General features: G+C 29.2%; 1 protein-coding gene across 1 annotated transcript; it reads right to left on the reverse strand.

Moving 5' to 3' along the window:
• Positions 1-5,020: 5,020 nt before the first annotated feature.
• LOC145328630 (uncharacterized) lies at positions 5,021-12,640 on the reverse strand. Its single transcript, XM_080172427.1, has 3 exons — positions 12,542-12,640; positions 10,956-12,320; positions 5,021-5,981 (listed from the first exon to the last, which is right to left on the reverse strand). The coding sequence occupies exon 3, from the start codon at positions 5,954-5,956 to the stop codon at positions 5,027-5,029; it is 930 nt and encodes a 309-aa protein (XP_080028553.1). The 5' UTR covers positions 5,957-5,981; positions 10,956-12,320; positions 12,542-12,640; the 3' UTR covers positions 5,021-5,026.
• Positions 12,641-16,811: the final 4,171 nt, after the last annotated feature.

The raw sequence follows: 16,811 nt of genomic DNA on the forward strand, positions 1-16,811 counted from the left end.
CCTGAAGCAATAACTATGTACCTGTTTTTATTCGTGATATTTTTTATGTACCATGTAAGAAAATTTCATTTATTAATTTTATTAATAAATAAATAAAAAAAAATTATATACAGAAAACGAACAAGAATTACAGGTTTACACTGAGAGATAACTTAAATTTAAAAATGTATAAGCAAATAAAAAAAGTCTTGTATATATAACAAAGAAATAAAATAACTTTGTAGGTAAGTATTATTTATATGCAACAATTTCATTTACTGAAAATGGATCTTTCTTATTAAATTCTTTTTTTGATAAAATTAATACTATCATAGACTTAATCATATTCAACTTTATGTTCGACTATGTCAATAATCAGGAATAAGGTATAACCAACAAGGAAATAAATTCGAAAATCCATTTGGGGGGCAAATTAACGCAATCTTTATTAATTTGCCGTTTTCAGCTGTCGTTGGGGGGTAAATTTTGTATTTCACTATAGACAAAATTATTAGAATTGCGGCATTTTATATTTGTCGCGCTTTGTTTGTAAACAAAGATATACCAATGGAAGCAGACAACAAAATGGCAGCTACAAAAACAAAAAGTGTGTTTTTTTCAAATAATATCAGATACTCACAACAAATTGATAAGTAAATGCTTCACATAAAAACATTTAGTGCATTTCTACATAAAAACACATTTCAAAATTTATTTAGGGAAAAAAACCTAAGGTTATTAAAGTACACATAAATGTACTGTGTATAATTTATATCAGGGCTCGGCAGCCTTGTATTCGTCAAAAATTTGATAAATCTTATGTGCAAAAATTCCGACAAGATTGATTGTCTGTTTAGAAACAGGTTAGATAAATAGCTGAATTTTAAAGTCTTATTAAACTATTTCACTACGGCATACACACGGCAGACGATTGGCTGCCGAGCCCTGATTATTATCATTATTTGGAAAGGGGAGAAATGAGACATCTGATTGTCAGCTGTTTTTCAGTACATAGATTTATTGCATGTGAGATATTTATAGAAAATAAAGTGAAAAACATTATTTTTAACATGTTAAACATAAAATTTTCAGTTTCTAAATGCAAAAAAGCAAAGCTTTTATATAATTAAGATAGGTCCCATTTCTTCCGTCCAAGACGAATAGCTCTTTTCAGTAATTTATACATGTTAGAAAGCTTTGCAGTGAGATACCTATAACGAATTAGGAAGCGTGGCAACTCTATGTTCGTTACCAGAAAGTTTACGTTCATTTAAAACTTGCTGATTTTTGTACTTTATGTTAAACTAGCAGCTTCGTCTTTAGCCTCTAGGGACTTCGCCCCAAGGTGCGTTCGACGTTCCCTCAACCAGGTTTGTTCCCTGAAGAGTAGAACCCAATCGGTTCAGCGGTTACTAAGACAGACAGACATCGTTCGACTTTGCATTATAGACAAGTTACCTCACCCCTAGAATCTAAGGGAGGGGGAAAGGGGTCAGGAAAATATTCCTTAAAACCACCAACTCAAATTTATAAAGCTACCCTAAAAATTATAACTAATTCATACTACCGCTTTCCAAGATCTTAAGCTTCAGACAAAAACTTTATTACTAGACTTCTAGATTTCTAGGACAACAAGGTCCAATAATATAAGCATAGCATCTCAATAATTAAATTTTTAAAATTAAATGTCTTTTCACAGTATCCTGTATTTATTCAATTTTATGGATGTTCTGATCCTTGGTTAGTAATAATTTTTGTTAATTAAGAAATTCAATATCATAACATTCAATAAGCAGGCATCTTTCCTCAAAGTACCTAGTTAAATAAAAAAAATTTGAATAGTTAAAACAAGGGGGGAGGGGAGTTATGATTCATGTTATAGTAATGTACAATTTAAAAAGCATAGCAACTCTAAAATCATTACTAATAGGTCCTTACGTACATTTACAGCATAAGAATGTTTTACATATATTTTTTAACAATTGATTTTGTCATATCGTCTGAGTTAATTCATGTGTTTCATTCTTTATTCATAATTTATTTTGCTCTAATTATATGTTTTTCAGAGATTAAATCATGTATAGTATGCCAAGAAAAAATGTAAGATTTCACTGCTTTTATCTTGAACCTAATTTAAGAAGACACTGCACTGGTTTATCTCACTGAACATTTAAAAGAGTGGAGGAAAAGTTCATTTCAGGTTAGAATTCACTATGATACGGACAGACCGAACTTATTTCCAGAAACCATTACCTTTAAAAAATACAAATAAGATGTATAATTTCATTAAAACAAGGAGGACAACATCCATAAAAGCGAAGCTCTGAAACAGTAGATAAACAAACATTAACATTTTTTAGTGTCAGAATTTAAATGTATAAAATTCAAAACAAAATTTTAAGTAAATTTGTTAAAAAACTGTGCTAAAACAGGATAATGTTTAAGGACATACCTACATTTTTAAGACTTCATTGGAGATGCTAAGCTTATAACAGTGTACTTAAATGTGTTTTTAAAGTTTTAAGGACTGACTGACGGTCGGACCGACCCTAATTATAGAAAAGCTTTGCTTTAAAAATATGTATTTTAAATTCTCCATTAGGGGTAATGAACGAACATGATACATAAGTGAATGGTACATTTGAAATAAGTCTTAATTTTTATAACAATTCTCTTTATTTTTGGACAGTTAGCTCTTGGTAAACTGGTGTGTACTCAACAGAAAAGAAGCAAATAAAACCTTTGAAGAAAACCATGGCACCTATCTCAAAAGAATGTTTTAGAGAAATATCCTATTCCTCATTTTGGATTTCCATATAATAAAGTAACAGGATGTTTGTTTGTCTGTCTGTTTGTGTGTACCAATGGATCTCGCTGAACTGCTGAACCGATTAAGCTCTCCTTAACATGGTAGCCTCTCATAGGTCCTGGGAAGGTTTATAACTATTTTGGGGGATGGTATCACCACCCTCCCAAGAGAAATCGCCCCTAGAAAAAAATTACCCCTCACTGAAAAATTAGAAAAATTAAAATAATTCTTTTTAAACTAAAATAAAAATTTCTTTTTTTTAAATCTAAAATAATAAATTTGGTTATCCAATTTGACTCTCTTAAAGTGCCCCTAGAGTCATCTAGGGGCGTAGCTACTAGTTTTGAAAAAAAATTAAAATAACTCCACAGACAGCTTTTATTATGATAATTTGTTATGTTATTTTTAAAAGTAAAGTTTTTGTATAATTAGGTTCAGTCTGTCCGTCCGTAACTGATTGATTTATGCATGTTAGAATTGTCCTTTCAATTTTAAACTTAGCATGGTGATACCAATAGTAGTTAGGTACTATTTAAAAAACGTAGAACTAGAATGTCCGTATGTACATTTCATTTAAAACATATTTAATACAGATTTTTTATGTGATAATTATTCTATTCATCTGATTTTTGAAATACTGATTCCCATTACAACAAGACACAATATCAAAAGCAAATCATCACTATAATCAAGTTTTAAAAATGTAAGTATTTCCTTGAACAGTTTCCACTATAGCAGTTTAGCAACAAACAAATTTACTTTACTATGTATAAGTGCTAATGTTAGTTTGTCCTACTGTTTCAGAGCTTAGTTTTTTTAATAATTTTTGTTAGAGATTTTTTTTTTGGGGGAGGGGAATTTATCCCCCAAAAATTGTTTGGGGCGGGGGGTAATTACCCCCTTGGACGTCTATGCATCTCTATAATCAAGTCCTAAAAACGTAGGTATGTCTTAAAATATTATCCTGTATTTAAGCAGTTTTACAACAAAATTAATTAAAATTTTGATTCAACATTTATAATTCATGTTCTGATGTATAAATGTTCGTTTGTCCTACCGTTTCAGAGCTTCGCTTTCATGGATGTTGTTATCCTTGCACTGTTATTTGTTAATTTTCTTTTGCAATCATTGATTGTAGTGTTTAAATGTAAAAAGAATAACCATTTTTTTATTTGTTATGTATGTTTAAGATTTGGATTTATTGTTGAATAAATATGAAAAACTTATTTCCGTTTACTTTATTAATCAAGCTAACCTACAAATCTTACTTTGACTGTCTAAATCTAAAAAATGCATTGCTTAATAGAACACTATTTATACTATTTAATTATTGAAAATCTTCAATACATATTTAATTACCATTAAGTTTTAACTATTGCAGCGTATTTTAGACAGCTTTCCAATGCTAATAAAAAGAAAAATTATATAAATAATTAAAATTAGGGGCAAAGGATTGGGCTAACTAAGCTGGTATTGGTTTTATGTTTTTTGTTTCATTATTCATTAAACCTGTCTGTAATATGATACAATACATGATTTTTTAGTATGGCTCAAAACCTGTTTTAATCCAGCAGATATTAATTTGCTACAAAGCCAAATGTTTGTTTACAAGTTTGATTTTCTGGGTCATGGAAAGAAAACGAAGTTGCGGGTTTCATTGTATTTTTACAATAGCGTTTGAGAGGTTAATTTAGGTTAGGTTAGGTTAAGTAAATATTAATGATTGCCCCGCAGTGTTAAAAAATAGGCCCCTAAGGGCTATAGTCTCCCGCAGAGGATAAAAATAGGAGAAAAGCTACTGTGATAACACAACGAAACCCGCAACTTCGTTTTCTTTCCATGATCCGATTTTCTTATATATGTAGTTTATTATTTCTCCGCTAGGTGGTGTCAAAATATGTGTTAAAACTTAGTTTTATCGTGATATATTGATTTTTCCTAATTTAAAGGGATGTGATTTAATCACAGATAAAAATAAAAAGTAAATAACAACAAAATTGCTTATTTTTTTGGTGTAAATACACTGAGTATGACGAAGCTTCAGACTAAAATAAATTGGTTGCTAACATAATATTGTAACAACATGAATTTCACCACCAGGCTTTTAGTAAGTTAGGGTGCCAGCTATTTCACCATAGTATGAGTGTTTTTATGCTAAAAGTTGTAGCTTCAAAAAACAGGTTTTTAGCAACTATGGTGAAATAGGCTTAAATAATTAATTCCCTTGTTGGTTATACCTTATTCCTGGTCAATAATATTTATATGATCCTCATCAGGATTCCGTTCACAAGAAAGAGAATCTTTATCCTGAATTTCTTCTTCATCTATTTCCTGTTTTATAGTTTCTTCCAAATTCTCAGCCTCCATCTTTATAGAGAGAGGATCCTCATCAAGATTTTCTACTTCTTTAACCTCAATTTTTACATCAGCTTCACCACAATCAACAAAACTCGTAGAAGCATAATGTAGAACTGTATTCTTAGTTGATTCTAATTTCTTGAGATGTCCCGCTGATTTATTATGTGTTGCCAGGTTTGAACTAGAGTAATAAGATTTCTGGCATAATACACAAGAGTATGGCTTCTCTCCGGTATGGATTCTCTTATGATCAGCTAATGAACTTTGTTGTGAGAAAGACTTTTCACATGTATCACATTTGAATGGCTTCTGACGTGTATGGATCCTTTTATGTTCAATTAGATAAACTTTTTGTGAGAAAGCCTTATCACATGTATCACAAGAGTATGGCTTCTCTCCTGTATGGGCCCTTTTATGTACAGTTAACGCACTTTGTTGTGAGAAAGCCTTTTTACATGTATCACAAGAGTATAGCTTCTCCCCTGTATGAATCCTCTTATGGACAGCCAAAAGAACTTCTTGTGAGAATGACTTTTTACATGTATCACAAGAGTATGGTTTCTCCCCTGTATGAATCCTCTTATGGACAGCCAAATGAACTTCTTGTGAGAAAGCCTTTTCACATGAATCACACGAGTATGGCTTCTCGCCTGTATGGATCCTTTTGTGTCTTGTTAAGACACTACTGTCTGAAAATGCCTTATCACAAAAATCACATTTGAATGGCTTCTCTCCTGTATGAATTCTCATATGCCTTGTCAAATCACTCTTTCTAGAGAATTCCTTGGAGCAGATATGACACTTGTTCATGATGAATTATTAATTGTTCTTGCACCTGGAATAAATAATATTTAATGCAATAGGTACTTGTGTAGAAATGAAAATAATAATTCTAAGCCCGTATAATTTTACAGCAGTATGACCTACGAAAAAGTATTTTTTAGGGTTTGCAGCCCTTATCACTCAATGTATCATCAAAAATAGCATATAACTATTATCTGTGTTCTCTGCCCATTATTTTAAATTAAATTTTAAGTATCTCTATATACAGGATTTGCAGCCTAAATCATTTAAAATAAGCAATTATTGGACTTTGAAGCAGGGTTGGTAAAAACCCGGATTTTTTAAAAATAACCCAACCCATTGGGTTTAATTAATAAAACCCGGGTTTTATTAATAAAATCCGGGTTTTTTTTGGGTTTTATTGTTTTCTAAAGATTATTCCCTAGGAATTTTAAGATATAAGGTTAAATCATTTTTATAAAGTAACAGGATTTTTGTCTGTACCATAGGATCTCGCTAACCGTGAATTGGTATGGTTCTCCTGTACAGGGTAGCTTTCCATAGGTCCAGGGAAGGTTTATTCCAATTTTGGGGGAGGGCACCACAAATCTCCCAAAGTAGTTAAAAATCTTCAACGGACCCGTGAGAAGCTAATTGTAATTGAGAACCATATAGGTTCAGTGGTTAGGGATTTATTTTGGTACATATAGACAGACATTCCGTTACTTATATATAAAAATAAGCAGTTTAAATGCAGTTATACAATAGTTACAAAAATAAAATGTTTTTATGATTTCTATTATTTCACGGTTTGTTTTTTATTAAATGAATAAGTTAGGGTACAATGTTTTGCACTTTCAATATAAGTAAATGATAATAACAAAGCCACAGAATACGATAATACCTTCAGAAAAATCGATGAAAATAGTTTTCATACTAAATTTTGGTTTTTTATATTTTTTTCTAAAATGTCATGACAGAAGATGTAAAATGTCGTCTTAGTTTTTTGAAAGGATAATCTTCTCTGAAATCTAAATTATCAAAATATTTTTTTTGGTAAATGATTATACGATATATGTCAAACATTTTATCAAAAAGAAATATTTAAAATTGTGAGGTAGAAACCTGAATAATTTTTCTTGTGTAAATAGCTTTCTGCAAATGTTGATAAACATATGTCTGCTAGCATTAAGATGTTTGTACTGCCAATACACGTTGGGTTTTATTTAAATAATTTTTTAAAAATGTTCTTTTTTTTACCTCGTATACCAATAACGAAAATCTGATTCACTTATAGTCGGAAATTCATTATGAAACAGGGGACATGCACAAAATTTTTGAGCCCTGATCGAATAGGAGCTGAGATAATAGGGGGGCAGGCGCCCGACTGATAAGGGTTAAATAGAAGTTGATTGAATATTGGTTGGAAAAGGTGATCATTAACCACCCCCCCCCCCCCCCCCCCCAACCGACTAAGACTCGCCTACGGCCCGATCTTTTAGGATTGCTTTGTAATTCACATTTTTGAAAGTCTTTCAACAGTATACACAGCAAATTCTCTCTTTTTTAACTAACTTTCCGAATAATATACCTAAAGCATTTGAATTAACAAAGGATATGCTAATATTTTTACCATTCAAGTTTATTTAATATTCTAATAAATAGCGCAACCCTCCAAGTTATGGCTACTTTTCATGAACATATGATCTAAAGAATAAGCTCTGACGCAATGTCATGTAAGGATATTATAATATTCATTAAAAAAATTGTTATTTTTGCATATATGTTACATTTTACAGTGTTTTGTGGCTCAAAAGAAAGACAATTAAAATTCATTTCATATTATATAGTTTAAATTGCATAAGATAACCTAGAAATAGTAAAAAAGTCCCTTTCTTTTTTTGTCGTAAAACAGAAATTAACAAAGATTTTTATTAAAAAACACCTTAGTGTAAAAATTAAAAATTTTAAATATGGTCACAAAAAGATTCAATTAGTTTATTAAATGTTTCATTTTCAGCAAATGACGATTAATCTCTATTACAAAGAATAAAGTGTAAAAAGATATTCTCGTTTTAATTTTAAGCAACTTAAAATGCTTTTTAATACCTTTTAATGATTTATTTTTTAAAACATCATTTTATAAAATGTTATTGATTTTTAAAGTTATATATTAGAATGTTTTTAAATTTTGTTAACATTTTGTTTTAAATGTAGAAAATTGGTAATTCTAAACATTCAAAAAATGATTTTATTAAATTTTCATCACTTAAATTGCATGTTTGATGAAATTTTCAACTGATAATTCAAGAAAAATCGTTTAAGTTTTATTATATTTTACTTTGAAATGTTAAAAAATATAATTATTGTCAAAAATGTGGAAGTTATACTTTCCTCAAAAAAAGACCTAAAACATGCAAATTAACACGTGTAATGAGATTTTTTTCTTTCAGGTTTAATTTTAAGTAATTATTGATATTTTTTGTAAAAAGGATTTTATATAAAAAGTTTTAAAACTCGAGTTATGTAGTGGTTCTAAAAAAGGTTGCGAATTTATGCAATTTTCTTGCAAAAAAAATTTTCTAGGATTTTAAAAATAGCAAAGGGTGTTATTAGACGTACTTACAGATACAATTGCTAAGTCATTTTGGCCAAACACTAAAATAAAGTTTTGACATCTGAGGGACCATACGTGATTTGTTTGAAAATACTAGTCCTTACGAGTCAAAATAGAGTTAACATTATCCACAAAAGATACATTTTAAAAAAAAACCCGGTTTTTTTGGGGTTTTTTTGAGTTAAAAAACCCAATAAAACCCTACTTGGTTTTTTTTATGCCAACCCTGCTTTGAATCAAGATAGAAAAATTCCTTATGCTATGAGAACTCAAGCTGACTTTGCTATACCATTTTCCAGACTTGCACTAATTTCTAGATTGCCTTTTATTTCTATACCAAAAACATGGAATAAATATGAAGAAATTTTAAAAGATCTAAAAAATAAGCCAAATTATAATTTATTTAAAAAACACTTGAAAAAAAACATTGATTGAAAACATTGAAACAAACTGCAACAGACTTCTTTGTCATATTTGCCATTTAAATGCAATTTAAACTTATTGGTTAGAATATTACCTTAACTTATTTCTTGTCATTTTATTTATCTGTGATCAAAATTGTTTTAATTAGAAAGCAAAATTTGCTAGGTCTTAAACGTACTACATCGCCGTCAACTTCTTTTTTATGTTTTGTTGTAATCATTAAAAATTTTAACATTTAACCTTAAACCTTATTCTTTTGCTCCTGAGTTTAATAAAAAAATACTAAATTCTTATTTTCTTCAATTCCATTTACTTCAGTACATCTGTATATTTTATATTAAGTTTTTTGTTTAGGGCTTGATCCTTTCACCACATGTTCCTAGGGTTACTAATTAAAAATTGTTGACTATATAATTTAGCTTGCACTCTATGTTTGCGTTAAACTTATGCTATATGTAAATATTCTTAATCTGTCATTATCACTGTATTTTAATATGTTGACTGAAATAAATATTTGATGTTGATGTTGTTGATGTTGTTTCCACACAAGCATATATAAAAAAAAAATTTACCTCCATTAACACCAGAGATTTTTAGAGCTAAAGTTTTGAAGAAGGACTGAGCAAAAAGTAACTTTTAACATGAAATGACTTTTTCAGAAAAATTAAGATAGAAATCCTATAGCAACTGCCATAATTAATCCTTTTCATAAACAAGGGTATGTAAATAGCCTGAAATTTTCAAATAATCAATTCATTCAGTAGTATATTTTGCCATTAAAAATTTTTATTTTTTGGTGGAATAAAAAAAAATAATTAGTTAACTTGTTTTTCTTTGTATATCATACTTCAGTTATCAGAAAGACATAATAAAACCACCCAAAAATTATGAGAAACATAAAAAAAACTTTTTCTCAGTCACTTTTTCAAAACTTTAGCTCTAAAAATCTCCGGTGTTAATGGAAGTAAAATTAATTTTTTATATATGCTTGTGTGGAAATGTACAGAGAACACGTATATATGCTATTTTTGATGAGACATTGAAAAATAAGGGCTGTAAACCCTAAAAGATACTTTTTCTTGTGTCATACTGTATAATCATTTCAAATACTGATTTTATTATTACAGTTACTCTGTGATCAAAGTGTGTCCGTACGTCTGTCACTATGTAGGTAAAAGTACTCTATTAGAACTCATCTCCTTACATCCATACCTTAATTTGAATACCTACTCTATATGTAGGGTGTGTCCGTCACTATGTAGGTAAAAGTATTCCAGATGTACTCTATGAAAACTCTCCTCTCACATCTAATCCTTATCCCACTTTCCCTTCTATCCACTTACATGTACATGAATATAGTGATATTAAATGCTCTACTTTTGATGTTTTATTCATTGTACAATAAGAGATATAAGTTTTCCGGAATTGTAATGTAGGGAGTAGATTTGAAATCTGCATCAAATTTTAAGGATTTTTTATAAAATTCGTTTTTTGTATAATTCTTTATCTAAAAGCGGAAATACAAATTGAGTTAATTAATTTTGGCATCTGTGATTGGTGGATTTAAAAAATCTGCGCTCTGATTGGATGTCGTACATCATTCAACCAATTAGAGCGCAGGTAGTTTAAAATCCACCTATCCTATTGGTCAAAATTAATTAACTTAAAATGTATTTTCGCTTTTAGATAAAGAATTTTACAAAAAACGAATTTTATAAAAAATCCTTAAAATTTGATGCAGATTTCAAATCTACTCCCTACATTAAAATTCCGGAAAACTTATATCTCTTATTGTACAATTACATCTTCAGTTTTTATTTAAAATACATACTATATAAAAAACCATCACAAACCTAAACTGTTTAAATGATAATTTAATAACAGAAAACTTTTATGACAGACAGATAGATATCTACATCTTTAATATTAATACTTTAAAGATTCTACTAAATAATATTTGTAATATAGAAAACTAACTTAATTTACTTTGCTTTACCCAAATTCTCGTGTTTTCTTTCTTTACATAACCTCAGAGTCTCAAATTCATTTTATATTCAGTCTGAAATTGAATATAATAATAATTTTACATGTAACACAATTCTAAATATGAGAAAAAAACGAGAAATATATTGGATAACAAAAATTAAAGAAGTTATTAAGCTTTGGCATTCAGGAGAAGGACAGAAAAAAATTACAATTTTTTATCAATTAGTATTCCTCAAACTTAGGTTAGGATGATTTGGGTATGTACAAGGTAAACCTGTAAGGTTAGGACGACACATGTTTATGTTTAATCAATAAAGCAAACAAAATATATAAGATACTAACTATTTACACAGTTTGTTCAAAGAATTATGATTTTTAAAAAAATTATTTTTGGAGAAGTAATATTATTTACACATATTATTAAATCTTAAATACAAACATTAATAAACATAATTAAGCACTTTTTAAAAGACATTTACAACAAAATGGCAATTTCAACAAATTCGCTATGTAGGGTCATGCATTCATCAAACATTTTTATTTCTAAACAAAATCTTCACTCTCAATTCCTTCTTCCTCCTTTATTTCCTCTTATATAATTACTTCCACACTCTCAGCCTCAATCTTTATAGATAAAGGATCCTCATCAAGAGTTTCTTCATCTTTTATTTCCATCTTTATATTAGCTTCACCACAATCAACAAAACTGGTAGAAGCAGAAGGTGTGACAAAATTCCAACTGGATTTATGGATCCTCTTATGCATAGTTAAATAACCTAGATGAGAGAAAGCCCTGTCACATGTATCACAGGCGTATGGCGTCTCTCCTGTATGGATCCTCTTATGGTTATTTAATTCCCATTGATATAAAAAAGCTTTTTCACATGTATCACAAGAGTATGGCGTCTCTCCTGTATGGATCCTCTTATGGTTATTTAATTCCCATTGATATAGGAAAGCTTTTTCACATGTATCACAAGAGTATGGCTTCTCTCCTGTATGAATTCTCAGGTGTCTTGTTAAACTACTCTTTGTAGAGAATTCCTTGAAGCAGATATGACACTTGTGTAGAGTTAATTCACTAGAGTATGGCTTCTCACTATGCTCAGTAAAATGATAATTTAACTCATACTTTATACGGAAAGCTTTTTCACATGTATCACCGAGTATGGCTTCTCTCCTGTATGGATTCTTATATGCTTAGTTAAGTTACCACTTTCTGAAAATGTCTTTTCACAAAGATCACATTTAAATGGCTTCTCTCCTGTATGAATTCTCATGTGTCTTATTAAACTACCGTTTGTAGAGAATTCCTTGCAGCAGATATGACACTTGTTCATGATGGATTATTATCTGTTCTTGCACCTGGAATAAACAGATATTTAATGAATACCTGTGAAGAATTGAAAATTATAATTTTAATCCTTTATCATTTTTAAAATCTGTTTATTGTATGGCTTTATATTTACAGCTTCTCTATACAACAAAGTACTTAAGTTACTTAAATTTTTCTTTAAAATGTTGTTTATTTTTTCTGAACTACTTATAGATAAAATTATCATTGTACTTGTTATAAGCTAACTTACTTTTTTTCTGAACTCAAAATTGAAGATAATTTTCTCCTTGTGTTTCAATTGACTTTAGCTTTGCAATCTTGAGTCTTATTTCATTTTATATTCTGTCTGAAAAAAAAAATATTTCTGTTAAAATATGTATTTGAGGCTAGTGACTCAAGGGATTGACTGAAAGATTTCTTCCTAGCTAATTCTCACCTCAGCTGAGTCTACATACTCTTGGTTGATAATTGAGTACCTAGTTTTGATAAAAATGTAAAAAATATTTTACAACTCTTGGCCTTAGCTTCTCTGCAAAGATGATAATTTATTAGTTATTAAATTTGGGACACCTGCCATACTGCCTGACAGGGGAGGTCATCGATTGATTGGTAATTGATTGGTTGGGAGGTAATGAAGACCAGCTCTGTAAGAAAACTTATCAAGAATGTGTTTAAACATGGAGCTTGAGCTAGCCAAAAGGATAAAACTTAATGAAAACTAGAGTCTACTAAAGTCTTAGGGTTACCTAGGTAGCTAATAATAATATTAAAATTGAGATTTGAGAAGTGTCTATGCATATATAGGTACCTGAGTAATAAAACATTATAAATGTGTTTTAAGAGGTGCATAGAAAAAATAAGCTAATAATACTTTTGATAATTAGGAGGTTTGGGAGGATTACACACTGACTTCTTAAATATAAGTTCAATTCTCTTCACAGACAATAAATATGAATGACATATTCATTAATGATTTGTCAATAATAGTTTCTTGCTAGTGTATATATGATGCATGTATAAAGATGGAGGTTTGCAAGAAGTATGCAACTCTACAAATGGAACAAATTAAATTAGGATTTTCCTAATCTCTGCTCTTTATTCCTATAAACATTCAATTCATAATGGAACACCTGCCATCCTCAATAATGGTAATGTAATAATTTAGTAGCTTCCACAAGAAACAGATGAAATGTAAAGAATAAGAAAATGTTGATCTTATTTTACTTAATTACTTACCTAGGTATAAAATATTAAGTATTTTAAAGTATTCACAAAAATGAATTTTAATTACATATCATTATTGTAGGGAATATTTTGATAGTTTCTAATACTAAAGATACTGCGTGGAAAGGCCATGATTAATTCCATATGAAAATGCTGAATATTTGGATATTTCTGTGGCCTAAAAATTGTATATTAAGGTAATAAAGAGGGGGGGGGGAGAAGCATTTGGGTTGTAAGAAATTTTTACTTAGAATTGTTTGTCAAAATTACTGTCTCTTGTCTCAAACTGCATGTCAGTCTTATTACTAATTTTACATTATCAATGGTTTGATGCCAGAAAAAATACATCTCTTTCTCTATTATTTGGTTACAATTATGCATACAATTTTCATCCTAATAATAATATCTGTAAACATTGTGAATGTTTCTGTCTATAGCGCCTTAAAGTTGTGTTTGACCTGTAAAATTATAATAAATATTTTCAAAAATGATAATATATTAGGTAATAAATATTGAAAAATAAACCTTTTTGATGTTAAAAAATGCTCTAAATTTAGATATTCATTCCAGATAAATGTCTCTACCAATTAATTAGTATTGATAAGTTATAAAGTATAGATATATTCTACAATCAAATATTTGTTTTGTTATTGGAATTGTTTTGAAAAATGCTATGTTTATTGTTTATTTACATTGTACGAATGCCGCACTCTCTATTAATTACTAAATGTCGTCTTTAAAAAATCGTTTGGTCGAAATATTCTAGGACATGTTTTCCCCAGAAAAATTATTTATTTTTTGATAAAAATTTTATATATTTTATGCAGACAAATCAATTTCTTTAGCTGTATATACTTTAATTACAAATTTAAAATCAAACTATAAATAATATTTGGATTTGTTATTTTTTTATTAAAAAAATTCAAAGGGAATTTTTAACATAGTTTTATGTATAATCAAAGACGACATTTAAAAGTCTGCATAATGTGCGGCATTTGAGCATTGTTTATAAACAAATACTTTTGAATTAAATCTTTGCAACTGTTATTACTATCATCTGTTATTGTTCACAAATAAATCAATGAAACTTGTAAATTTAAACTTTATATGTAAATTAAACCTATATGATAAGCAGCAAAAAGATAAGAAATGCGGTTTAAATATGGTAAAACTTTTTATAGTTTTAAAATGATAATAATATTTTAAATGAATATCACCAAAGGTTACTGCAGTTTTGTCAACTTTAATGTGTGCACTGTAGGAGGCGTGCTCCGCAAGAGGACAAAAACTCCGATAATTTCTCCGACACAACTTGACTAACCCTTTTTTTTTACCAAAAATAGGGCTTTTTAAAACTTACTTTAAAGTGATTTATTTAAGAATCTTAGAACTTTTTTTTTCAAAAAACTACTTTTGAATTTTTGAATTTAATGAAAATGTTTTTTTTTTTAAATTTTTGAGCACAGATAAACAAAATTACCCCTGGAAAATTACCATAAACATCACAAAAAAATCTGTTTATTACTAGACTTGCAAATTTAATAGAAGTATGAAAAACGATTGCTAGGACAGAGGAATTCTTTATAAACATTTTTAAAAAAGAAAATTTAAAATCAGTCATCTCTAAGTCCACTGGATTTTAATGTAAAATAAGCCTATAAACCCCATTTCCACATGGTTTTCCAAATCTAAAATTATTTTTTTTGATTTTTTTGCCATTTAGATGTAGTACCTATTGGACTAGGCTTATGTACCAAGTTTCAACCATCTAGCTCAATATTAAGACCAATTTACTCACTGTTCAGATGTCATTGAACCCCCCCCCCCCTTTCTGCGAAAAGTTCTCTTTTTGGGCTTAAATTTTGTAAAAAAATTGTTATTTTAGACTTTGTATTAGCATAAAATTTTTTTCTAAATCATTGTTCAGCTACTTTTGGCAATGGGGAAAATAAAAATTCAATTTTTATTAATCTATCTTAAAATTTGGAGGAGTTATAATGATTTTTATTTCACTGCCCCTAATTTCTAACCTACAGTGATGACAAAACTGCAGTGTGGTTAAAATTCCCAATCATGTGAATTTTTGTATTCATGTTAAACATCCAGATATTTCTATAATCAGGGCTTATATATGAGATTTAGTTGTGGAAGAATTATCTGAATTTTATGAAATAAAGCATATATTTTACCAACAATTGGTATGCAGGCAAAACAACTTGTTAAGTTGGGTGCACAGGTTTTTGCCAGTCTAATATCTAAATCATGGGTGTGTTATAATCATTTGGGGGGGGTGGGGGTGTAAGACAGACATGCAGTTCATGGGAGGGGGGAGGTGTAAATCACTATATCCTGTATGCTATTTAAATCACGAAATAAACAGCGTAGCATCTCTATAAGTATCTGCTATTTAAATAAAAATAATAATAAAAAGTTTAACCACCTTTCATACATTCTCAGAAGTTTAATTAGTTAGGTACCTACGCCCTTTTTGTTTATAAATATTATATATATATATTATCTGTAGCTGGGTAGTCAGAATAAGTACATTATATTTTTTCTTTAAGGAAAAAGATGAAAAATATTGTTAGGGGAGTGTGACTTCTTTTTAGTTTAGGGAAATGTGGATGTAGGGGTAAGATGACAACATCATATGGTTTCTTTCTCTTACCAGTTAAAAATCTCAAAGTCATTTTCAATAAGTCTTTTGAGAATAGGTAGGTACCATATCTTTTTATCAAAATATATAGAGTACAGCTAATCCAATTTTCATGTTGTTATCCTTTAATTATACAGTAGTAAGGCTTTTTTTGTCTGAAGTTAAATATCCTGGAAATTGATGATCTGAATTATTGAACTTTTCAGTGAAGCTGTAAAAATCTCAAGGTGATTTCAGGCTATTTTTCAAATGGTATAATAAATTGCAATTTATATTTACAATTATATTTTTATCTCTACTTTTCCCAGCCAGCTTCTAAAAGTGGTTTCTATAATTGCAATAATAAATATTCAAATATTGACATGTTTGAAAAATTACAAGTGCTATTAGGGAAATTCTTATGAAAACAAAAGTCTAGCTCAGATGAAAATTGTCTAATTTGGCGAGTAATGGCCAAAAAATTGGGCTGGAAACGGAGGTTTTTGGCGAGAGCGGCGGTTTCACCGCCATTTCTACACAATTCTATTTTGTACCTCTTTAAAGCAACTGCCATGTCTAATCTCAGAGCTGTAACTCTTCATCTAGTGAGTTTGGCGTTCTCCTCTTTTTTTTTCAATTTTGAAAATTTGAGTAAAGATTG

This window comes from Acartia tonsa, chromosome 1 (assembly GCF_053477335.1).
Source record: "Acartia tonsa isolate MP-2025a chromosome 1, ASM5347733v1, whole genome shotgun sequence".
NCBI lineage: Eukaryota > Metazoa > Arthropoda > Copepoda > Calanoida > Acartiidae > Acartia > Acartia tonsa.

Bases quoted from the DNA above. Each gene is read 5' to 3' on its own strand.
- LOC145328630 (XM_080172427.1), bottom strand. From the start codon at position 5,956: ATGAACAAGTGTCATATCTGCTCCAAGGAATTCTCTAGAAAGAGTGAT.